This window comes from Amblyomma mixtum, chromosome 10 (genome assembly GCF_055824585.1).
Source record: "Amblyomma mixtum isolate Tamu chromosome 10, ASM5582458v1, whole genome shotgun sequence".
Taxonomy (NCBI): domain Eukaryota; kingdom Metazoa; phylum Arthropoda; class Arachnida; order Ixodida; family Ixodidae; genus Amblyomma; species Amblyomma mixtum.
In genome coordinates, this window is record NC_143021.1 from 162,556,202 (window position 1) to 162,580,538 (window position 24,337).

Below are 24,337 nucleotides of genomic sequence, written 5' to 3' on the forward strand. Positions count from 1 at the left end.
TAATTTTTCAGGCTTACACTGGTACACAACATTACATAGCACAGCCGAAAGTTGGGCAAGTTGGATAACGTTCATAATGTAACAATAGTGCAAAAGGAAGACGAGGGACACTGTCTGCGTGGTCTCCTTTCCGTCCCTCGTGTTCCTTGTGCACTAATGTTACATCATGACTGCATAGCATGGCAAATGGTGCTTAGCTGTCCGCCTTGTGAGCACACTATTCTCCACAGATCTACATTTCCTGCCCATTCATCTGGTACTCATGTGGTGCCAATAGCACTGCTAAAGATGGCTGGTTGTAAGGTTACCGTATACACTCACGTAATGAGCCTACTTCTTTTTTTTTTTTCCCAAGAAAATTGACATAATTTGGAGGGAGAGTTCATTATGTGGGAAAAAAGTTTCAACAGATTGTTTGGGAGGGTCAAAACTTAATATCGTATGTGCCACCTACTTCCATCTGTTCATCTATCCATCATCAACAGACACACCTGGTAACACATGTTTGTGTAGCCGGTGTTTAGCATCGTTCACTTCAAGAGGTGCCTGCTGTATCATGTTATGATCCGACGATATTGTGATAACTGGTGGCACAGGCCAATCGCGGGGAGATTAAACGAACATGGTGAACATTGGCCCTAAAGCAGGACAGCTACGAGTGTGTAATGGGAATGATTAATCAGGCATTTGCACTCTCGATCTCACCAAATCGGGCCCTGCGGACCAACTCCCTTCATAGCATTTCAGTGCAGAGAATGTTTTATAGTGTTCTGGTCTAAACTGCTACAATTTTCTCAGGTGCTCAAGCACTTGCCGGCTTTCAATCAGGAGCTCTCGTTAAAAGATATGCAGGCTGTGATGTTATCAGCGTGCACCACCTTGGCGCGCTGCCAAGGTCTGTGCTGCGGGCAGTGCAAAAACTGATGAACGAGCTACGAAAATCTAACAGCTAAAAAAAAAAAGTAAATTCTCAATGACAGTAAAAGGGGGGGGGGGGGGGGGGGTATATATGGTAGTTCTGTTGTCGTACTGTACTTTGCGAAGCTCTGCTACTGCTACTATTTCCCCTGAATAGCTACCGACAACCCTACTGTTGGCATCGTCCAGTGTGTACACCTGGTTTCTTGCCAATACTTAGTGCATACCTTACTTTCTTTGAGGCATGTGCTTGAGTACCTCCACTACATCCCCCACACTACATTTTCAAACAATGCATACTTCTCACCGACTGATTTAGACACAGTTCATGGACAGTTCTGTCTTGTCTTGGGGCCCAAGAAATCCGTATCCTGATGCCTTTTAATTACTTCCCTGACCCCTGGGGACAGCTTACCAGCTTCCTTCCAAGTTATTTAACCTTCTCTACATTTGCAGACTCAAAACCACAGTCAGTAAGCTATCATTCCCAGCTTCCATTAGCAGAGGTTAAACCATGATTTAGTTGTCCAATAGAAATACAGATACCAACATCACTCTTGCTACCAGCACCTGCTTAGCAAGCTTTTATTTATCTATTCATGATACCTTACAGGGCCCAGAGGGGATTGAGTAAGGGGGGCAAAGAACGACAACATGTGCAAAAGAAACTAATTATAATACAACATGAGATACAAAACATTAAGTGAAAAGAAACTAATGTACAAGGCAAAAATTAAAGGCGAAAATATATATATAGGATACAAGGTACTATCGCGCTCAATATGAGTTGCAACGCGCGGTCATTGACTGGGGCTCGTTCCGTGGTGTGCCTCCTCCAAACAGTCGCTCGGAATTCTGGGAGAAACTTTTTCCTCAGCGGGGGTGCTGTTGTTTCCTGGAACAGCAGTTTCTCCCAGAATTCCAAGCGACTGTTTGGAGGAGGCACACCACGGAACGAGCCCCGGTCGGTGACCGCGCGTTGCAACTCATATTGAGCGCGATAGTACCTCTCAATAGCATGAATGCCTGACATACGACCAGAAAAAAACGCACTGGCAACGAAGGAACAAAAGTACACTGCGACAAAGAAAATCAAAGATAGGAGAAAAAGCGATGTCATGTGAGATATTCACGTAGCTGATCCTGGAATGGTTGATGGTTGCCGATGCATGCAATATTGCATCCTGCTCGACCTGAGATTTCTGTTTGTTCTTTCTAAATATAGCTCAAACTGGGACTTTGACCCTGTGGTCATTAGGCTTCATATTACTCGACATGTGTGGCCTTGAGACAGGCTGAAGGTTCCCTTTGAAAGAACTAATTCAGAAGCAGCAGTGACTCAACAGAAGCCCACTGCTGAGTGACCCTACTATATGCGAGTACTGGATGCCGCTCTCGGAGCAAGAGGGACGTATATACTTACCTCTGTCCGGACTTCCAGGACGCTCTTGAAGTCGTTGGACATGGACGCCAGCTTGGACTGCAAGAGACGGTAAGATAAGATCACTCATCCCTCCAACCAGGCTGCCTGAGAGCGATGCATTCAGCTGTGTGCACCACAAAAAACCTGTTCTACTCAGACATTTCACAGCAAAGAATTTGACGGAACTACTATAAATTACTGCTGGCATGCCATTTTCACCTGAAATTCCGATAGCCACAACTCAGGTTTTCAGCAAATAAATTTACCAAGCCGACTCACGTTTGCAACAAATAACTTCACCAAGATGCAAATGGCTTCTGGCAGTTTCTCGGAGGCAACTCGAAAATCTGAACTTGCAAATGTTTTTAACAGTCCCTCCAATTAAGGAAAGTAATATACAGCGCAAAGAACAGGGACAACAAAGAAGACACAAACAACAGGACTGGCGCTGAACTAACGACTGAAATTTCATTGTAAACGGCATAGCTATAAATACAGACAGGCCATCACATGTCCAAGAAGATAATGACTCGCCATTAAGATTGTAATGCCAGCATTAAAACCACTCCAACGGATATCACACAACCCAATAATCACGGGAAGGCACGTGCAGATACTTAAGAAACGGATGAATCATGAAAAACAACAGAACAGGAAGTCATATCGCATCAAAGGCTGAGACATGATTCATGCGGTTTTTTAAGTAGCTGCACATGCCTTCCCGTGACTTTTGCGCTGTGTGATAACCGTTGGAGTGGTTTTGATGTTGGCATTACAATCTTATGGCGATTCGTTATCTACTTGGGCATGTGATGGCCTGTCTGTATTTAAAGCTCCGCTGTTTTCAATAAAATTCAGTCGTTAGTTCAGACACCGTCCTGTTGCTTGTGTCTTCTCTGCTGTCCCTGTTTCTAGCGCTGCTTATTACGTTCCATAAGATGAGCCACCGACTAGCCCATACCAAAATTTTGATCGATCCCTCGAAGTTCGACTTACCGAGATTGAACCAATATTCTGGGGCAGAGCCTTTAACCAGCCTTCTCAGCACCGCACCTGACCATCCTCACCTGAAGGGAGACGACGACCGAGTTGGAATGTGACTGCATGTGCTTCCCACCATGCTGGTTCCTCGACCGGGCCACCTGCACACACGCACACACACACATGACTCTGTGACGCTGCACAGCTCCTGAACAGGGGCGAGACCTGCCGCACCCCTCCAAGATATGGACCTCTTTCCTCATCATCATCACCAGCCTGACTACACCCACTGCAGGGCAAAGGCCTCTCCCATGTCTCTCCCACTATCCCTGTCCTTCGCCAGCTGCGGCCACCGTATCCCCACAAACTTGTTAATCTCATCCACCCACCTAACTTTCTGCCGCCCCCTGCTACGCATGCCTTCTCTTGGAATCCACTCCGTTACCCTTAAGGACAAGCGGTTATCTTGCCTTCGCATTACATGCCCTGCCCAAGCCCATTTCTTCCTCTTGATTTCAACGAGGATGTCATTAACCCGTGCTTGTTCCCTCACCCACTCCGCCCTCTTCCGATCTCTTAACGTTACACCTATCATTTTTCTTTCCATAGCTCGCGGCGTTGTCCTCAACTTAAGCTGAACCCTCTTTGTTAGCCTCCACGTTTCTGCCCCATAGGCGAGTTCCGGTAAGACACAGCTAAGGGGCCCGCTAAAGGGCCCCTTAGAGTAAGCTAGCAACTCAATGAACAGTGTGCTGCTATTGTCAAGCACGTGTCAGCCCAGAATGATTCAAGTTCAGCGCTAACAGAGACTTACATTCAAAATGCAAATCATGCTGCTCTCCTCCTGTTGTCACCATTCCGGCTGTTCACAAGGTGGAATCAAGACTGACAGAACAACAGCCTTGCAAGGCAATGAAGCGGTCACAAAAACTTGAGGAGACACTTAAGCCTTGCCTTAGAGGTACCACATGACAGTGCTAATGGGTACCGCCAGTGGCCTGCCATCCTCTTTACGTATCACTTTGTAGACACTGGCAGTGTTCATTCTTTCACCATCACATAGCGCTTAACCTACCCTTAAAAGTACAATGTGATAAGACGACAGATCTCTCCCAAGCAAGTCCCTTGTCCTCCTCTGTTGCCTAAGTGCTGCCAACATGCCCATGTATGTGGATCTGGTCATTCTCTACATTCATGGATTGTGAGGAGGGGTCGCTACTAAGTGGGACGCTTAACGATTGGACGAGTACTGTGATTAATGCCTGCAGAAGAGCCACTCATGAGTTCAATCCACTTGTCCCTTTAATGAGTGTCCCCTTAATGTCCTGGTGGTACCCACCTCCTGGAGCTGCGCAATGGCCTTGTTGAGGCTGCCAATGTCCTGCTTGATGATGTACGTCAGCTCCTGGATCTCCTCGGGCCGGTCGTCGAAGATGGTCTTGCGCCGAGCCACTGCACCCACACCCACACAGTCTGCTGTCAACAATTTGGACTCAGAGGGGACCAAGAATCTGCTTAAATTATGTGGGTTTAAAATTAAGGGGAGCCTTTCTAGCATACTTAACGCTGACAGAACTGAAAGGTGGCTCAGACAAACCAGAGGCTGGACCTAAATCGGTCTGAACTGATGAGTGCCCACCGCACATGGACTTGCAAGATATCATGCCCTGATGAATGATGCTGACCACAGTGCTGTCTGCCCATACTCTCTTGTCAGTGCTTGCTCACACTTCACACACCAGGGCTGCCATGCATTCCAGCAGGGCACACAAGTCCAGTTGCTCAGTCTCCCCTCAATCGTGAGCGACACATAGTACCTCAAGTACTAGTACCTCAATAGTACCTCAAGTACTCGTACCTCAATAGTACCTCAATAGTACCTCAAGTACTAGTACTTCAATAGTACCTCAAGTACTAGTACCTCAATAGTACCTCAAGTACATAATACTACCCGAGGTACTATTATGTACCTCATGCTCAATTCATGCCTTTCGTGCTCCTAGGTACAATCACACCTCTGAGCCCACAGTGCCATGCACAGTGCTTCACCCCCCCCCCCCCCCCTCCCTCCCTGGGTGGTGAACACCCAGGTACCTTTGTCTCTGGCTTCTTTTCCCTGTTTTGGTGGTAAAAATTCGGCACTATTTCTTTTAGTTCAATCTAAGCTGAAAATGAAGTTATTCGAGATGAACTTAAAAAAAGACTTTTTTTAGATTATTTTTTCCTTCACCGGAAATAACAAGCCATATCAGCGCATATTTTGTGCAGGACAAAAAAATGGTCTTTTACGCTCATTATTTTCGTAAATAACTCAGAAATGACAGCTTTCAGCAAGCAAATTTTCACAGTCACATATATCTTTTTTTTTTTCCATTCACCACAATCATTTCACCTTGCATACTACTGTCCCCAAATGCAGTGCTTTCATGTGATGCTGCCTGCTTTATACACTGCTAAAACATTCACAGTCATAATGGCCACCAGGAACTTTCAAGAGCCTTGGAGAAAGAATCGTTAGCATGACGAGTGCTTGACCGTTGATATTATGATGGTATAAAGCATGACCAGTACCTACGTTCTGGCCTCTCCTTCCTCAAACATAAGAATCACTGCAAGATGCTGAAAATCCTCAAAAGTTAGCTAAAAACGTTGCCTTGGAATGAGTATGACACAACCCCTAATCTCTGCTCCACGCCTATGGCTTTGTGCACTCGTAAACTACATCTCTGTGAAATTGCATCTTTGGGTATCATCATCATCATCATCAGCCTGACTACGCCCACTGCAGGGCAAAGGCCTCTCCCATGTCTCTGCAGTTAACCCTGTCCTCTGCCAGTTGCGGCCACCGTATCCCCGCAAACTTCTTGATCTCATCCACCCACCTAACTTTCTGCCACCCCCTTTCTACACTTGCCATCTCTTGGAGTCCACTCCGTTACCCTTAGGGGCCACCGGTTGTCTTGCCTTCGCATTACATGCCCTGCCCAAGCCCATTTCTTCCTCTTGATTTCGACTAGGGTGTCGTTAACCTGCGTTTGTTCTCTCACCCACTCTGCCCTCTTCCGTTAAACCTGAACTTTAGGAAATGTGCTGAGGGTGCAAGAAGTGGGTGTAACCCGGTTTTACAACCAAAAATGAGGACCCCCTACATGTACCCTGCAAACTGGGTTGGCCACAGTGCGCTCAGCACCAGCCAAGTGACACTGCCGACTCCCAAAAGAGCACGTTCGAGAGAGAACCCACTCACAGAGTGTCAGCTTCTCCAGCTTGGCAAATGTGTTGGCGATGTCCTTGCCAATCTGCCTGCAAACCGAGGAGGAGAACAACAACACGGCCAGGTCACAGGACACATCGTGGGCTTTTGTCTTCTTTAGGCAATTCAAAACAATAAAAAACTAGCTAAATTTAACTGGCTCTAACGATCTGTTTTTCATTAATCCTTAGTTTTTTATGTTCACTGTAGTGAAAGAACAATTAGTGATTGTTTTTGTTTTTCCTCTTTACGCTTGAATGTTTAATCTCGAGTTTCATATTTTTCTTGCAATCACTCATATGCTTTTATCTGTTCTGTTGTAGTTTCTTGAAGTTGTGGTTTATTTGTGTGCTTTAAATTACATGCCTGTAACCCCCTATGTAATACCCTTGAACTGAGGGCCCTTAGGGGTATTTTGTATAAATAAATAAGTAAATAAATAAATAAACAAAATAAATCCTGCTGATCTGACGTTTTCAATGCCTGGGCATCACAGAGCTAGTGCACTTGTCTCACTCACCAAAGAGCGGTCTGTTCTCACTAGAAACGACACATCTGCTACCTCAGAATGCTAGCCTGCCAGTCTAACTGCACTTATGGCTCATACTCGTGGCCATGACTCTGTCCGTCCGTCCGTTACACCTGAAGTGAAAGTCATAACTACTCGTTACTAGTCACAAGTCATGCATAACTAGTCATTAACCAGAAGAAAAACCTTAAAATCTTGTGCACAGCGAGAATCGTACCACCATTCCTCCGTTACACAGCCCAGCGTGGTAACCGCTATGTTACGCCGACCTCCTGCCAATGCATATGCAGTTCTCCTTGTCGAGAGTAAGGACGCTGGAGAGCATTGCGGGAAAGGCTTTTCGCCTCATTGCATTTTCGATCACCAAAGTGCCAGGACAGCAGCTTGGGCATGTTGGTTACTCATTTCGTTTCATTCGTTTCATTTCATTTGTGACGGAACAGCGCAAAACATCGCGACAGGAGAGAAGCGCTGACTGGCAACGAATAAACAAGGCCTTCGGTGCACTCCACAAAGGGGGTTCGATGCTTTATCGTGCATCCCTGCTTCTTTTTGGTCGGGTCTGAGTTGACTCGTCTGCACAGGCTTTTGAGTTTATTAGGAGCAGTCATCACTACATTCACGCCAGCTTTTCGACCAATGCTTTTGAAACGATGGGAAACCCTGCGAAACGTTGTGCCCGAACAGCAAGATGAAGCAAAGAAAAAGAAAGGAGGCCAGTGGTACATTCACAAGGTTTCCCATCGTTTCAAAAGCATTCGTCGAAAAGCTGGCGTGAATGTAGTGATGACTGCTCCTAATAAACTCAAAAGCCTGTGCAGACGAGTCAACACAGACCCGACCAAAAAGAAGCAGGGATGCACGATAAAGCATTGAACACCCTTTGTGGAGTGCACCGAAGGCCTTGTTTATTCGTTGCCAGTGGCATGTGGTAAACAATACATAGGGCAGACTGGCAGGTGCATGAACGAAAGGCTACTAGAACACAAAACTAATTTCGAACAAGCTTGCCGGAACCTGGGAATTCATTGCAGAGATTGCCCTTCAACAAGTTGTGCACCTGTTTTCCAAAAATGCAAAGCTTTGGCTAATCAGAAAGACCAGTTAGTCCGGGAAAAAATCGAGGCAGCTTCGATAGCGAGTCTGAGCGACGATTGTGTCAGCACGCCATCTGTTGCTTTGACTAAGAAAGAATTTGAAATGTTAAAAATGTGATTATAAACGTCTCTGATTATAAGCCCTAAGTTGTCATTTTAGAACGCTTGAACGACATGGTTGTGATGCATGTGTTTTGAGGGTGTGAAGAACGTATAAGAAGTTGTGTTTCTTCGAAGTAAAAATCAGTTGTAAGCCAGCGCTTGTCCCTTGTCCCAGTGTTTTGCACTGTTCCATCACAAATGACTAGTTAGTCGTCAACTAATTAGTCGTGACCAACTAGTCATTAACCAGTCATCAACTAATTAGTTATGACTAGTTAGTCAATAACCAATCATCACTAGATAGCCAGGACAGCAGCTTGGGCATGTTAGTTACTCATTTGTGACGGAACAGCGCAAAACACCGGGACAAGAGACAAGCGCTGACTTACAACTGATTTTTATTTCGAAGAAACACTGCAATGTTAAAAATGTGATTATAAATCTCTCTGATTATTTGTCTTCGGTTGTCATTTTAGGACGCTTGAACGATATGGTTGTGACGCATGTGTTTTGAGGGTGTGACGAAGTTATAAGAAGCTGTGTTTCTTCGAAGTAAAAATCAGTTGCCAGTCAGCGCTTGTCCCTTGTCCCGGTGTTCTGCGCTGTTCCGTCACCAAAGTGCCCCCTCAAAGATTTTTTCTTCCCCCTTTGGAAAGTAACGCAGGGCTGTCGCTGGGAAGCGTGGCAGGAGGGGGAGACCACTGACCTGGCGGCGTGCATGAAGCGCCCCCACTCCTGGGCCCCCCGTTCGCCAGGCCTGCGCAGGCGCTGCTGCTGCTGGGCCTGCACATGACACATCAATCAATCAATCAGTTCATTTTCAACATCAACGGTGTTGAGGGATCGCAGACAAAAAGCCTCAATATGGGCTTGACGGGGTCCGCGGCCTCGTGAACATGGCAGTGTACAGCAAGCATAGGCACACGATCGTACAATTTCACACATCTGATAAATCACAAGTACTTCGCTCATTCAGAAAAATCGGGAGAAGATATTCCAGCATCTGTTGCCCATAATTAGTGCGCAGGCGTGGAATTTCCCATTGCTGAAGTTGGTGAGGGTTGCGTGTGAATAGTTTAGGTGATAAGTTAGCGATACTACTAAGAGCCTTGTCGTTTCTCTGAATACCTGCCTGGTAATGCTTTCTTAACATTGCCTTGTCGATTTCAGGGATATGTGTTAGATTCAGTTCTGTGAAGATAGGCTCTGTGTGGTGTCATATGGAACATTCGTGATTATTCAAACTGCCTTTTTCTGCAATCTGTAAAGTTTCATGATATTCGTGTTAGTGGTAGTGCCCCACACCAAATGACAGTAATATATAATTGAAAGAAATAAAGCTTTATCTATTAAGAGCTTGACGCTTTTCGGTAAGCAAGATCGTAGTTTAGAAAGAACGCCAGTAACACGCGAAATTTTAGAGATAACAAAATTTGTCTGTTCGTTCCATGAACACCACAAACACTCACCACGGAAAGGGGTGTGCGTTCCACAAGCAACTGTGCACAACAGAAAAGAAGATGCTAAGGTAAAAGCTTGGGTGAGTTTGTGGTTGTTCATTCTAAAACAGTGCAAAAAAGCAAAACATTGCAAAATATGGAGCTCATCCGATCCAGAATCTGAGAAATGTGAAGCTGAATTAGCGCACTGCAACGTCTTAGCCCGGCACGCAGACAAACTCACCAGGGAAGTGATCGAGGCGTTTAACATAGCATCCAATAAAGACATGCGTGTCAGTGCGCCATCAGTGCTTTCATCTGACAAAGAAGTGATGTATCTCTCTGCCAATCTGCGAAAACTTTTGACGACAAGTATGCTTTGATTATTTCACTCCCCCTCCCTATGTGTCTTTTCGCACTACTTTCAGTTTTATTGCGCGCCCACTTATATATATATATAGGGGGTGTCTCTGCAATATAATCCTAGTTGTGAGTCAGCGCCCCTGTGTACGTCTCTTCCTCTTGTCCGCGTCTTTTCTGCGCTGTTTCAGAAAGAGAAAAGAAGAACTTCACCACTTCCAAGAGCCTTCTGGCAGACTCAATTCGTGATCAATGCTCAATGTTGCATCGATGTCGTGTTCGTGAATTTCTTTCCCTTTCACTTCACCCCTAAAAATGTTATTTTTTGACCAGCAAATCACTCCACACTTGCACTCTCGGCAAAACCCACTGGGAGTAACCCATTTCTTAGTTCCTACTCATGTTCTTGCAGCCATACATGCTGGAGACATGGGCAACGCACTCACGAGAGAAGTTGTTTGGGCACACCGTAACATATACACAGCAGCACAAAAACAAAACAAACAAACAAAGAAGATACCCACAACACTGGCACCATTAGCACATTGACTCCTTTCTTACTGCGAAAAAAAAATCACCGATTTTGAGTAAAAATATTTCTCCAAGAAGCGCTGAATGCACTGAGTATTGTAATATATTGCTACGACGAAGAGGAAGTGGAAGTCGAAGTGGTCTCTCGCGTGAAAGGGTCGCACGAAGAAGAAGAGGTTGCTGGTGCTTCCTGCTGGCGTTGGTGCTTCCTTATGCTCGCCGCTAGGAACTATTCACCGATTGCTTGTAAATAAATGTAAATAGTATTTCCCCGTAACATCTTGGTGGAGGCGCAGTTTTCTTGGGCTGTGCTCCTACTTTCGCCGTTTTATTCAAGATTTTGCCCTTATCGCTCGTCCCCTCACTGACCTCCTGAAGACGGACACAGACTTTACCTGGGGCTCTGATCAACAAAATGCGTTTTCCACGCTTGTCCGGCTGCTGACATCATCCCCGATTCTGGCACATTTTGATCCCGCGGCCCCTACTGAACTCCGCACGGACGCCTGTGGCTACGGGATCGGAGCCGTGCTGGCTCAACGCTCCCGGGACCCACACCACGTGGTTGCGTATGCTAGCCGTCTGCTTTCACCTGCCGAGCGAAATTACTCCATTACGGAACGTGAGTGCCTCGCTCTGGTTTGGGCTGTAGCTAAATTCCGGCCATACTTGTTCGGGCGTGTTTTTTCTGTTGTCACGGACCACCACGCCCTATGCTGGCTGTCCTCGCTGAAAGACCCTTCTGGGCGTCTTGGCCGCTGGGCGCTACGCCTTCAGGAATATTCGTACACTGTCGTGTACAAGTCTGGACGTCTCCATCAAGACGCTGATTGCCTGTCTCGGTACCCTGTCGAGCCACCTGCTCTCAGTGACACTGACGATATCCCTTCCCTGTTTGGCATTTCTGATCTACACAACATCGCCGAGGAGCAGCGCAAAGACCCATATTTGCAAACCATCATCGAGGGTCTCAGCTCTGGAAGCTTGAAGCGCTCCCTGCAGCTCTTCGTTACTCAAAATGACATTCTCTATCGCCGCAACTTCCGTCCTGACGGGCCCTCACTCCTTCTAGTCATTCCCCAGCAGCTGCGGTCTTCTATAATTGCAGAACTCCATGACCTGCCTGCAGCTGGCCACCTTGGTGTGGCCCGAACTTACGACCGCATACGGCGCCGTTTCTTTTGGCCTGGATTATACCGTACAGTCCGGCATTACGTCACCAATTGCGACCTTTGTCAGCGCAGAAAGAAGCCTTCGGCACCACCTCCTGGTCTTCTGCATCCTATAGACGTGCCTGTGGAGCCGTTCCACCGTGTAGGGCTCGATCTCCTCGGACCATTCCCGACCTCGGATTCCGGAAATAGGTGGATCGCAGTAGCCACAGACTATGCCACTCGGTATGCGATCACCCGTGCGCTGCCTACGAGCTGCGCGACCGATGTCGCTGACTTTCTTTTGCACAGTCTTATTCTACAACATGGTGCCCCTCGTCAATTACTCACAGACCGCGGACGCTATTTCCTGTCCAGAGTTGTCGACGACATCCTGCGTTCGTGTTCTACCAAGCATAAGATTGCCACAGCATACCACCCACAGACAAACGGGCTAACCGAGCGTTTGAATCAAACATTAACAGACATGTTGTCTATGTACGTCTCCCCCGACCACAAAGACTGGGATCTCGCCTTGCCGTATGTGACGTTCGCTTACAACACCTCCAGGCATGACACAACTGGTTACTCTCCGTTCTATCTCTTATACGGCAGACACGCCGTCCTGCCATTGGACACACTCGTGCCATCCGCTGACCGTCCCGTCACCGCCTTCGCCCGGGACGCCATTGCTCAAGCTGAAGACGCTCGCCAAATCGCCCGAACTCGGCTCCAAGCGTCCCAACAAGCGCAGAAGTCATTGTACGATCATCGCCATCGTCATGTCACCTACGAACCGGGGTCGCTCGTTCTTCTGTGGTCTCCTTCCCGTCGCGTCGGTCTCTCTGAAAAACTTTTGTCTCCCTACCATGGTCCTTATCATGTTGTGCGTCAGGTCACCGATGTCACGTATGAAGTTGCTCCTCATACACCTGCATCCTCTTCATGTCCACCACCCACCGACATTGTTCACGTTATGCGCCTCAAGCCCTACCACGCCGCTCCTTTATCACCGGCCTAACGCCGGGACGGCGCTCCTGCCGCCGGGGGTCATGCTACGACGAAGAGGAAGTGTAAGTCGAAGTGGCCTCTAGTGTGAAAGGGTCGCACGAAGAAGAAGAGGTTGCTGGTGCTTCCTGCTGGCGTTGGTGCTTCCATATGCTCGCCGCTAGGAACTATTCACCGATTGCTTGTAAATAAATGTAAATAGTATTTCCCCGTAACAATATGAAACTGTAGCTTACTGACTATATTTCTGAACAAAAAAATTCCAGTGTGGAAAAATTTTTGAAAATTTATTGTTTAAATATGCGGGTAACACGAAATACGAATACAGGCAAAACAAAAATAAGCTGCTTCACTGAGCCACAAATTGATCACAAAAAATCAAAATGTAAAAAAAAAATGTTGCATATATTCTTAGCTACCGTTCCTGTGATTTTTCAGCTGCGTACATAATACAATGCACTTTCTGTAGCCTTCCAACTAAGGCAATATGACTGCTATGCAACTGGAGAAAGCACAAGCGTCATGTAAGGACACGCCGTGCAGGTAGATAAGGAATCTGTTGCGCATTACATTAGTCGAGAGTTCTGTTCTTGTTTTTTTTGTTTTACACCACACCTTGCAGTTCCTCCTTTTCTCCATTTTTTTTTTTTTCAGTGGGTAGCTAATTGGTTGAATTGGTGAGGAGGAGGAACTCAGTTGGCTACCTTTACATCATCGTAATAAAAGATATGGTGTCGCATTTGGTAAAATATTTGTGCACTGTATTTTCTAATGCCAATTTCAATGCATTTTTTTTCCTACTCCCTCTGTACAATCTGTATTACTCCCTTTGTACCTGACGGGGAAGAATAAAAAAATAATAAAATAAAAAGAAACTTTGGAAATCATAAACCTGGCTCAGGAGAAAAAGCAGCAAGTAGGACCCGAGGAATGGACCTGAGCTAAGCAGCTATACTCACTGCCTGAAAACGACTGAACTGTTCAGTTTTGCACTGCAGCAAAGGCCCAATGGAGGAGCACATCTGGGTGCAATGGACTAAACTGCAAAACTGTACTATTTACGACAAACGTAACAAAAATACAAAAGTGAGAAGATTTTAGCCAGGAAATGCTCAGTGATGACAGAGTTTAATTTCCCTTCAAAAGTGCAAAAAATTCCTTTAGATGAGTTAATCCCACTTGTATTTGCTCTCCAGGAGCTACCTAATGTGTTTTTGTGTAGACATTTCAGTTTTTTTGTTCGCGCTTCACGAATGGAAGCAACAACACACTGACTGTAGTCGGATCCGATAAACTATGATTTCAAAGGCCACTGAGCGCAGCTACACGAGCAGTTTCAAAGGCCATCGGCTCAATAATCCGTTGAGTCAAAGGAGCAGCACGGAACTGTCGAGATTTCGAGAGCCTTCAAGCACTCTGGATGCGGAGCGTTACAGCGACACGCAGGGGAGTAAAATCAGAGTAGTATATATTTTGAAAAATACAGCAAATCGCACAACTTATTTCCCAGAAAATAAAAAGACAGCCCAGCCTACAAAACACACTGCAGCACGCATAGTATCGTTGCTGCCTGCGATACAAAGGCAACCACCACCAGCTTCCTCAAAAGTGCATGAATGCTACGACAGCTTGTCCAAGACCACAAAGTTCATTTCAACAGTGAATCATACTACTGTAACGATTAGAGATTTTGTTCTTAACCTTCCCAAGCTAAACTTGTTGGTTGATTGCTAGCCCGCCTGTAAAGTTACTGGCGGTGACAATGGCATCACAACACGCGTGTGTGAGATGACTGAAAATGTAGACGGTGATCGAGTTTGCCATGTAGAAGCGGCAGAACTCCTTTGAGTTCGATAGCGATGGGGACTCTTGAAGGCTCTAGACTCGACAGCCTTTAAATGTTCCCATGTGACAGGGGCATAACACAGGACATCACAGATCGTGGCGCACTGCTAACTACTGCGATTTTTTTTAGTACCGTATTTTCCGGTGTATAAGACGCACCCACCATATATGCAGGGTGTCATTGAAAAAGTTGGTATATAAGACGCACCCCAATTTACCCAGTTAGGTTGGTGAGGCTTAATTAAACACGCTTGTGGGACCATCGCGAAATGCACCGTACCTGTGGGAAGTTCTTAAGCACCACTAAGTGATCGGAAAAGGCAGCACTTAGGCCAAAACCGTCCCCGTTTTAGCAAAAAAGAAAGAAAAACGAATAAACTCTCCTTGTGTACATAACAACATTTTATTTTCATTTAAAACCTTCGAAGTCTTCATCTTTGGATTCGCTATCAAAATGTTCACCCATTTCTGGAAGCAACGCGGCTGAAACGTTCTCTTCGCAATACGTACGTACTACGCACACGGAGCAAAGCTGCAAAGGGTGACTAAAAAAGAAGGCCGGCTTGTCTTGACAATGGCGAGAAGCGCGATTGTCGCCATCTTTTGGCATTTCACATTACTTTTACTTGGGGCCTCCGAAACGGCCATGTGTTTGTGATCCCAGAAGTTGTCATCCCCGCCGTTTCATGATAAAGTCCACCTAAAAAAAGTTGCGCACGGTCGTCCCGGTATAGATGTATTAACTGTGTTACAACCACGTTATTGGTAGTGATATTTTTTCGGTGTAAAATGCTTGAACATGAACCTGAGTAATTTCTGAACTCGCAAAAAAAAAAAAAAATATTTGCGTATAAGACGCACCCTTGTATAGAACGCATCAGCAAGATTTTTGAAAAAAAAAAAAAGCCGCGTCTTATACACCGGAAAATACGGTAGTACCGGTCCAATGTTTTAGGGGAATCCCCCAAGGTGGAGTAGATTGGGTGGATGTCAATGAGTAATTACTTCCTTATTACAAATCTACTCCACCTTGCGGGATTCCCATAAAATATTGGACCAACACAGTTCCCACTTATTGAGTTATTGATCAATTCGCTCTCGCCCTACCATAAGCTTGCCGTCCCAGTTAGCTCAATTGGTAGAGCGACTGCTACGGTGAAGCGGTGGTCCCGGGTTCGAACCCTGGACCAGGACGAATTTTTCTTTAACTACGAAGTTTCTGAGAAAGCTGTACACTTTCCTTTGTAGCTGTATGGCTGCGCTCGGGTGGACGTCAATGAGTAATTACTCCCTTAATACGGTAGTATCCCGCTACAGTTGTAATGTGCTCAGCTACCAGGTAGAGTTGAGCCACCGTGGTCACTCACCATGGTGCCCAGCCACCGTGGTCATTCACCATGGTGCCCAGCCACCGTGGTCACTCACCATGGTGCCCTGCATCAGCTTGGCAGCCGACTTGAACTCGGCTGTGCGGTCTCGGCTTGTCATGTCAGCTGCCGGTCCGTTGGACGTGGTGACAAAGCCGGTGGCAGGGGTGCGCCTGAGACCGGGAGGGTCCTCGTGCTCCGAGCCCGAGACGGTGCGTCTACGGAGTGTGCTCATTGGGCTCAGCTCGGGGCATCCTCACACACACCCTGCAGGAGGGGAAGCATGCACTCGTAAGGCCCCCGCTGACAAAGTGAAACGTTTTCAGGTGTGTTCACCTCATTGCAACAAGAGGAACAATATTGCGAAGAAATGGCAGCCCTTGGAGGGTGCAATTACAAGTGCCAGTCGATTAAAGAAAACAAACAGAATGAAAAACTGAATCCTAATCTCTGAAAATGCAACGCAATGCATCATGTGAGCCAAACGAGTCCTACTTGTGACGTGAAGCAAACCGAACACTTCAGGATGGCTACAAGCATGAAAAGACATAAGCGAGACAAAGAATTCAATTTTTCTAACTCATAGCTTGGCAGCAAGAACAAACTGCCTAAAAATTGTCGCCTTATGCTACCCTGCAAAATCAAGCTAGAACTATTGCCTAGCCCAAGTTCATCTCCCGATTTCAAAGGGTAAGTAAGCGGTCTGCACTGATTAAAACATTCAGAGCATCATACAGCACAAATGGATCACAATGCATGCTCCAGCCGTACTGCATTAAATATTCAGCCCTTTCAAACAATGCGGGAAACCATTTCCTCTGAGCAGTTGGATTGCAGCAGAAAAACTGGCTTCATTTCTCAATACAGAACCATGAGAAATCCACCTCCTCTAGAGATATAGAGGCAAAGCAGGCCTTAGGGCCCATTATAGAAAAGCCCACATGTGTGAAAAGAACTGGCAGTGAGAGGGAAACCAGAGTACATGAGAAATCCACCTCCTCCAGTGACAGACAGGCAAAACAGGCCTTAGGGCCCATTATAGAAAAGTCCAAGACTGTGTGCACATGTGTGTGCACATGTGTCTGAACTGGCAGTCTGAAGGAAACTAGAGCAATGGCGAAGATCACATTTCGCAGCCACTGAGAGCACAAACAGTAGTACACCACCTAAGATGCAGACCTGACAACCACTGATACGACGCATGATATGTGAATCTCACTCGAACCATTTATAAGGCGTAAGCTGTGTACATGTCTCACATGCATACAAATGGTAAAATTGCACTCAGAATGAATCTAGGAATTCAATGGCCTCACTTTCAAGCCATTTCGACAACTGGTCTTGTATAAAAAAAGGTGTACAAAGTTGTACCAAATACGTCGTAAAAAGGCCTCAAATGTGGTACATGTCTATTTGAACGCATTAGACAACTTGAATTAGAATTGAAAATTGCTTTAAGAAGTATTATGAGGCAGTTTGGTGAAAGACAAGGCTCAAAACCTCAACAATTTTTTTTTTTCCCCCAATAAGATAGATATTGTTGTACTGTATATGCGCACTTGTAAACGCACACAAAATACCAAGGCGGCCCATTAGCGAATTATACAAGCACACTGAATGGCTTGTTTGATGCTTCGGTAGTGTTCTGTATAAAAAGAACGGTACATAGAGGCATAGTTTCCCTTTTGCCACCGACTAAAGCAGGTGGGACTCATGTCCTGCTACTGCACAAAAGGTTAAAAAATTGGACTTTTGATTGGGTTTGTTTCTCCAATAAAGTGTCATGAAGGTGTCTTCAATATGCTATATGAAACTTATACTGCTGAACATTGGGCAGCAGTATTAAAACATTTACTGCTCCGACATTTCAGTTACCAGTATAATCAGTTTATGACACTGACAGCTCTATCCCTTCCATTTTCTGTTTGCATCGAAATCAATTATTTTTTCACCTAAGCAGTATATTCAGGCTTCAAGGAAGAGAATTTGTTAGTTTTCGAGTGTGAAAGACCAGCAGGTAAGTTTTTCCCATACGCTGAATTTCGTACAAAGTGTCACATTTGTTAGAAATAACAACATGAAATATTCTCTCGTGCCAGGTAAGCACCTTAGGAATCGTGGAATCACTTTGTGTCTCCAAGATGCACATTACGCTCAAAATTGAGCAATAACCACCCATGTTTTTGCTCACGGCAAAATGTGTCTGCACAGAAATAGGGGACAAAGTGCTGCCTAGCTCACTGTTATGTGAAATATTATTTACTTGCGTTCGCTACATGATGAAAAAAAAAACAACTTATTTGCGATGAGAAAGGTGCTCAATTCGACTGAAACAACGAAATCACTGCTAGGTGCACCAGTCCCTCAGAAAAAGCCGTGAGTTTGCTGTGTACTCAGTTGTGTACAAAGAGCCTGAAAGGGCTATTATCACCTGGGCACATCTTGGCAGACACTCCCAGGTGAATGCAGCAGCTGACATATAACTCAAACGAGAAAGAACACGAAGACAACTCTGGCCTTTTCTCTGCCTCTACAGATTTTACTGACACTTTCATGGTATGTTCTCCGCAGTCTTCTGGTCTTATGTGTCAAATTTTGCAGATGGTTGGCATTTAATAGCAGTGCAGATTAACTTTACAATTTCTCGTTTCGTGGCCTCAATTGGGACGATTTTTACGGGCAACCTTGTGCGTATGATGTCAGAGTTTGCACGCTCATCGGCATTCGCCCTGCATCTGGTGAAGGACAAAATTTCAAGCTTGTTTTTGGTCTTTTCAGACAAACAATGATCCAAGCTATCGCTTACAGTCGCCAGTTTAGCCAATCTGCACACACACAATATGCTTTTTTCTGACAGTATCCACCACGTCACAGCTTGGTCCACTATGACACGGTTTAGTTGAAGTCCAATTTCGCTTTAGTGGCTTTTGCTGTTTTAAAATAATTCAAGTATGTATTCTAGAAAACACTTTTTTGTGCAGGAGAGAAGGGACTCTAGGAATGTGATGTAATTATCAACTCAAAACGTTCAAAAAACGTACCTAGTTGCCCTTTAATGACAGCACAACTACACAAACATACTTTAGGGCGGATGAAGAAAAAGAAACAAAACTAAAGTCACCTGTCCAAAAACTACAGAAACGAGAAAAACAACACAAGCACTGATAAGTGTTAAGGTTGCAAAAAAATTTGGACGGATGTGAGCTGGCTTGCCTGAAAAATTTAAGTGGTGCTCTGAGGAGCAAAGAAAGAACATTTTTAACGCTCAGTTTCAAAGACAGTGTTGGCACTCGAGGACAGACACAGACCTACAAACAATAAAAGCGCTAGTAGCATGAGTTTAATAAAATCACTGCACCAAGACTCCACTCATTCAATCCATAGCGCACCGCTCCCGCGCGCCAAACTTGCTCATGGCTGTACGTAATCAGCGTAGGCAGTATGAACTTACGGGGTCGAAACTTTTAAGAATACAAAAGTGCGAAATGGGGCTAAGAATAGTGCAGTCAGAGATGGAACTGCAAAGGATAAGTGGAATATAAAACCGCAAAACAAGCAGCATAAATCAACCAATCCAAATCAACCCTCCACCCAGTGGAAGCAACTAGAAAATGGACTTGCACGGCACGAAACGTAGCTAGTGACTGGACGGATATGTATAGGTCAGTCAAGGCAGCAGAGAACAAGTTGGAATGATGTGCTCAGGAAGCCCGCCACAAATGCTAGGCCACAGCTGGTGCAAAAGAGTTAACTGCAGACCACTTGAAGAATTAAGCCCTGGCAGACCGCCACCTCTTGATTGCCACAATGTCCGATTCAAGCCGTCTGAACATTCAGCCCACGAATTAAGGCTATTTTATTTACTTTCATAGTTTTCTATGCTCAAACAAAAGTTTCCTCTCGTAAGAACAAGTACTACTTACGCAATGTTCGCTAACAATAACAAAAGAGACCCGCCCGCGGCGGCTGAATTTCGATGGAGGCGAAATCCTAGAGGCCCGTGTACTGTGCGACGTCAGTGCACGTTAAAGAACCCCAGGTGGCCGAATTTTCCGGAGCCCTTCACTACGGCGTCCCTCGTAGCCCGAGTTGTTTGGGACGTTAAACCCAATACACTAATAACAAAAGAGAGACGTGTTACGTAAACGCCGCCTATGCGTTTCGTCAGCCCAGTAATCGGAAGCGCAATTTCAGACCCGACTGTCAGGTCGCGAGCTCCGGTGCCACGTTAAGAGGCACCACAGTTACGCTCTGAAAGTAGCCGGACCACGGGTCAGGGAGGGCAACGCCTGGAGTCCGGTCACCGCCCCTCGCACGATCACCGTCGCCCGGTTTCGCTCACTGGCTCCGTCAAACAGGCGCCCGTCACAGCGCCTCGGGAAGGGAACCGGGCGCTTACGTATGCAACGTGGACTTCGGAGCCAGCGTCAATCCATGGGCACGGGTGCCGGTGATGCCGATTCCCTGATGCACAACTCCGCCGACCCGGGACGAAACTGGGGCCGCTGTCGGTTGCCGCGCACGAAAACCACGAAGGAACAAACACGGACGAGCCGAACCCGGCAACACTACACACAGCCAGCTGTAGCCGCCGTGGCTGTAACAGCAGGAAACGGGATAACTTTCAAGTTCCGGACGGTCAACCTGTACGGGCGCTCGGGCCTAGTCTTGAGGTAAACGACCATGAGAACACAGCAGCAACGCGCCGCGCTGGCGACTCAACACATTGAGATTATACTGACCCAACAGCACAGCTGATAACTCGCCACTTTGCTCCCGCACAAATGGCTACACCACAGCATACAAAAATATCAAGTGGAGAACGCGATGCGTGTACAGTTCCGTATGGTTTCGCACATATTTTGCTCATTTATCTGAAACGTGGCGCTGCGGTCGTTGCCTCACTATCAGCAGCAGGACAAGGACCAACTTGAACACCGGCCTTCAAAAATACTGATTTTGAGTACTTTATTCAGTTCATTCAAATGCCGGTAAAGCCGAAAAGCTATGAAATTTTGGCGCTAGCGTAGCATAAGTATGGTCCATAGTTTGGTCAGAGCTTTCAAAGCAAAAGTTTGTTGTGCGTGTGAAAAGGTTTCTTGTTTAGCCCTTTCATTGAATTATCTTGCCATGGGAAAGCGCGCGGATCAGAAATCGACGGAAAGCAGAAAACCAGCAAAAAGTAAGAAATCGAATAGAGTTTCTTACACACTGGACCATGGTGAAAGAGTTGTACGGTTGTACCAACGTTCACAGCTGGAGTGCGTACCTCAGCGCAGTGAGGAGTCTTTTTTTTTTCTCTCTTATTTACATTACGTCTGTCAAAGCATGCGATCAATGTTTGGCAGTGCAATAAGCGAGTCATCATCATCAACCTGACTACGCCCACTGCAGGGCAAAGGCCGCTCCTAGCCCTGTCCTTTGACAGCTCCGGCTGTAAGGCTGCGGCATGGGCTGCGGCATGGAAGGGCTGCGGCCACCGCATCCCCATCAACCTAGCTTTCTTCCGCCCCCAGCTACGCTTGCCCTCTTTTGGAATCCACTTAACATTAAGCCAAAACAATAGGGCCGGCAGCAAACTGACAAAAAACCAAAAGCGAAAACGAGCAAGCATTTAAAGCCCCTACGGCCCTAGCTCTCTGAGCTGTGCTGACACCCGAACGGCGCCGTAAGGGATAAAGGAGGGAGTGAGAGAAGAAAGGAAGAGGTGCCGTAGTGAAGGGCTCCGGAATAATTTCGACCACCGGATGCTCACTCACATCGCAGAGAACACGGGCGCCTGCCGACGTTTTGAGGTTTTGATAACGTATGTGGCAGGTGCCGCTCCTCCGCTTTAGAGCTTTCGATAGAGCGGCTGCGTTCGCAAAGTGGATGCCTTTTTAAAAAATTATAAAGCAAAAAACACTTTAAAAAAGCTGATCTAGCATGCACATGCCGTAAATGACTGTGGGTGAGGCAATGAATCGGATATTCACAACTGTTAGGATGAAAGCTCGGTGAAGCTGCGGGTGAAGTTGGCAGCGTCAGCTATTTGTTTGGTTTAGGTTTATGGGGTTTAATGTCCCAAAGATTGATTGAAAGCACGTTTATTCGACATTAAAATGCGCCGAAGGCTATGAGAGACGCCGCAGTGGAGAGCTCCGGAAATTTCGACCACCTGAGGTTCTTTAACGTGCACTGACAACGCACAACACACGGGCCTCTAGAATTTCGCCTCCATCAAAATTCATATTTGTGGATCGGAGTAATCATATATTGAGTAATCGCATGCCACAAACTAGAATAAGACGTGATTACAGCAAGACAAAAAATTTTGGCCTCCTGAGCAAATTTATCCCTGCCGCCGAGGACCCAACGCTTCATCAATCTGCAACCTTGTCATTTCTCTACTGCCCTTCAGCCAGCGCCCCCTGCAGGCTGCATGGCAGCACTTCACTTTCCTTCAGCTGATTTGTTGCTTGCTTGACGCGCTTCAAATTCTGTTTTTGAGAATGTGTGCTCGTTGTTGAGCGAATTTCCTCTCGACATGGAGAAAGGTAAGCGCGCTTTGCCGGTCGGGTTTGTGCGTCACCGGGCAGAAGTGTCGCGGGCCAACATCGCGCATGATCCGAGTTTCGGATCGCGTCGGTGCGCGGAGATGTCTCCAAAGCTGCCCAACGTGTTTCCTGAACGAGTACAGAGGCTGCAAAGCGCCCAGCCCTGTGAGCTAGTGCGTAGTGCGTGCTCTGGCAGTACTACCTTCAGGACGTGCGTGCATTTCACTCTGAAAAAAATTCACTCCTCTGTGCTCGGATGCTTCCTCTGGCAGCTGACAAATCTTTCTGCTGGCCGGTATTGGCAGCCACGCATTTTCGACTTGTGGAAAAGGTCGAACAACAATGCATCAACTATACGCAGACAGCACATGACCAGTACTTGCGGCATCAACAAGAAAAGCCTTACCGGCGCACTGTCTCGCGTTGTCCAATTAAGCTTAACTGCATTTACATGCGCAGCAGTAACTTGGAAGACTCGGTCTCTGCGCAAGTATGGGTATGTGTATGGGCATGTGCTGTCAGCAGTTAGGTGATGAATTGTTTTTCATTGCATTGATTCTGCTTTGTTTGGTGTATGTGATGAAGCGAGACAGGTTTCCTTGTTACGCAGCGCTGTTGTGTTTGGAAGTTGTGGTTGGCAGCCGCTGTGCTAGTAGATATTTCCTTTCGACCGCGTAATTTTTTGCCTCGATCTACTTGTGCTAGTCATTAGTAGGCTAGTTTGGGGTCTTGGGACTCGTATATTGGTTGGTCATGGACGATCAACTTGAGTTGACCTGGCCGCTTGCCTAGTGTTAAGGGAAAGGTACTGATTTCCGCCGCTTTACGAAAAGTATATTTTGTTCTTTGCTGGTGTCTCTCAGTCAGTCTCTCCAGCCCCCGCTGAGAACGTCTAGTTTCTCCCATTGCACCACTGGAACTGGTATGATTGATTGGCAGGTGTCTTTGTGGCACTTGCAAATTGTAAGTTCTCCAATACTTCAGGTGTTAAATATTTCCTCTTAGCTCATGCTTGACTCGTGATGACCTGATCTGCTTACACAGCACAAATACTTATATTATACCCATGTTACTGCAGGAATTTGAACTGGTGTCAAACTGAGCATCATTAAGCCCAGTTGTATGTCATGTGCTGTGCTCATACTTTGGCAAAATCATGAGTGCTGTCTCAGGCTCACTGAAAAAAGTTTAGTCAACCTACGGACTCACTCAGACTCGCACTCACTGAGGTCCGGGCTCACTCACAGTCACTCATTTAGGCTTACAATTCACTTGGGTTCGTTCAGACTCACCAGTCATCCAGGGTCAACCAATCATGGAGACTCGTGTCTCACTCAGTTTCATGACTCATCTAGGCTCACTCACTCATTTCAACTCATGACTAATTTTGACTCACTCATTCATTTCGGCTCATAGCCTCCGTGATGGCTCAGTGGTTATGGAGCTCGGCTACTTACCCGAAAGACGCGGGTTCAATCCCAGCAGCAGCTGTCACATTTGAAGCCCTCCACTACGGCGTCCTTCATTAAGCTCCATAAAACCTTATCATTTCAACTCACAACTCATCTGGACTCATGGTTCATCTGGGCTCACTTATTTCCACTCATGACTCACCTTGACTTACTCATTTTGACTCAGGACTGATCTGCGCTCACTAATTCGTGCTTACTCGCACATTTCAACTCATTATTCATCCAGGTCTGCCTTGACTCGGGACTCCTATAAGCTCACATCGGATAGCTGAATCATTTTTACTTACAATGGCCCAAGTTACGCGCCTAAAATGACAAAAAAATT

The 24,337-nt window shown here is 46.3% G+C and overlaps 2 protein-coding genes across 4 annotated transcripts in view; one reads left to right on the forward strand and one right to left on the reverse strand.

The window, feature by feature from the left end:
• The window catches only part of Syx5 (syntaxin 5), a 36,519-nt gene extending 15,639 nt beyond the window's left edge, over positions 1–20,880 (reverse strand). Inside the window, exons 1-7 of one of the 2 annotated variants that reach the window (XM_089563522.1) lie at positions 20,747–20,880; positions 16,063–16,271; positions 9,010–9,086; positions 6,570–6,625; positions 4,662–4,774; positions 3,409–3,483; positions 2,342–2,398 (exon numbers count right to left, since the gene is read on the reverse strand). In XM_089563522.1, the coding sequence (XP_089419648.1) occupies positions 2,342–2,398; positions 3,409–3,483; positions 4,662–4,774; positions 6,570–6,625; positions 9,010–9,086; positions 16,063–16,239 (555 nt within the window). In that variant the 5' untranslated portion in view covers positions 16,240–16,271; positions 20,747–20,880. The other variant, XM_089563521.1, reaches the window with a different exon arrangement.
• A 1,523-nt stretch (positions 20,881–22,403) lies between these two features.
• Positions 22,404–24,337, forward strand: part of Sirt2 (NAD-dependent protein deacylase sirtuin-2) — a 57,838-nt gene continuing 55,904 nt past the window's right edge. For both annotated transcript variants that reach the window (XM_089563490.1, XM_089563488.1), the window contains exon 1: positions 22,404–22,540. In XM_089563490.1, coding sequence (XP_089419616.1) covers positions 22,531–22,540 — 10 coding nt within the window. In that variant the 5' untranslated portion in view covers positions 22,404–22,530. The remainder of the gene's footprint in view (positions 22,541–24,337) is intronic.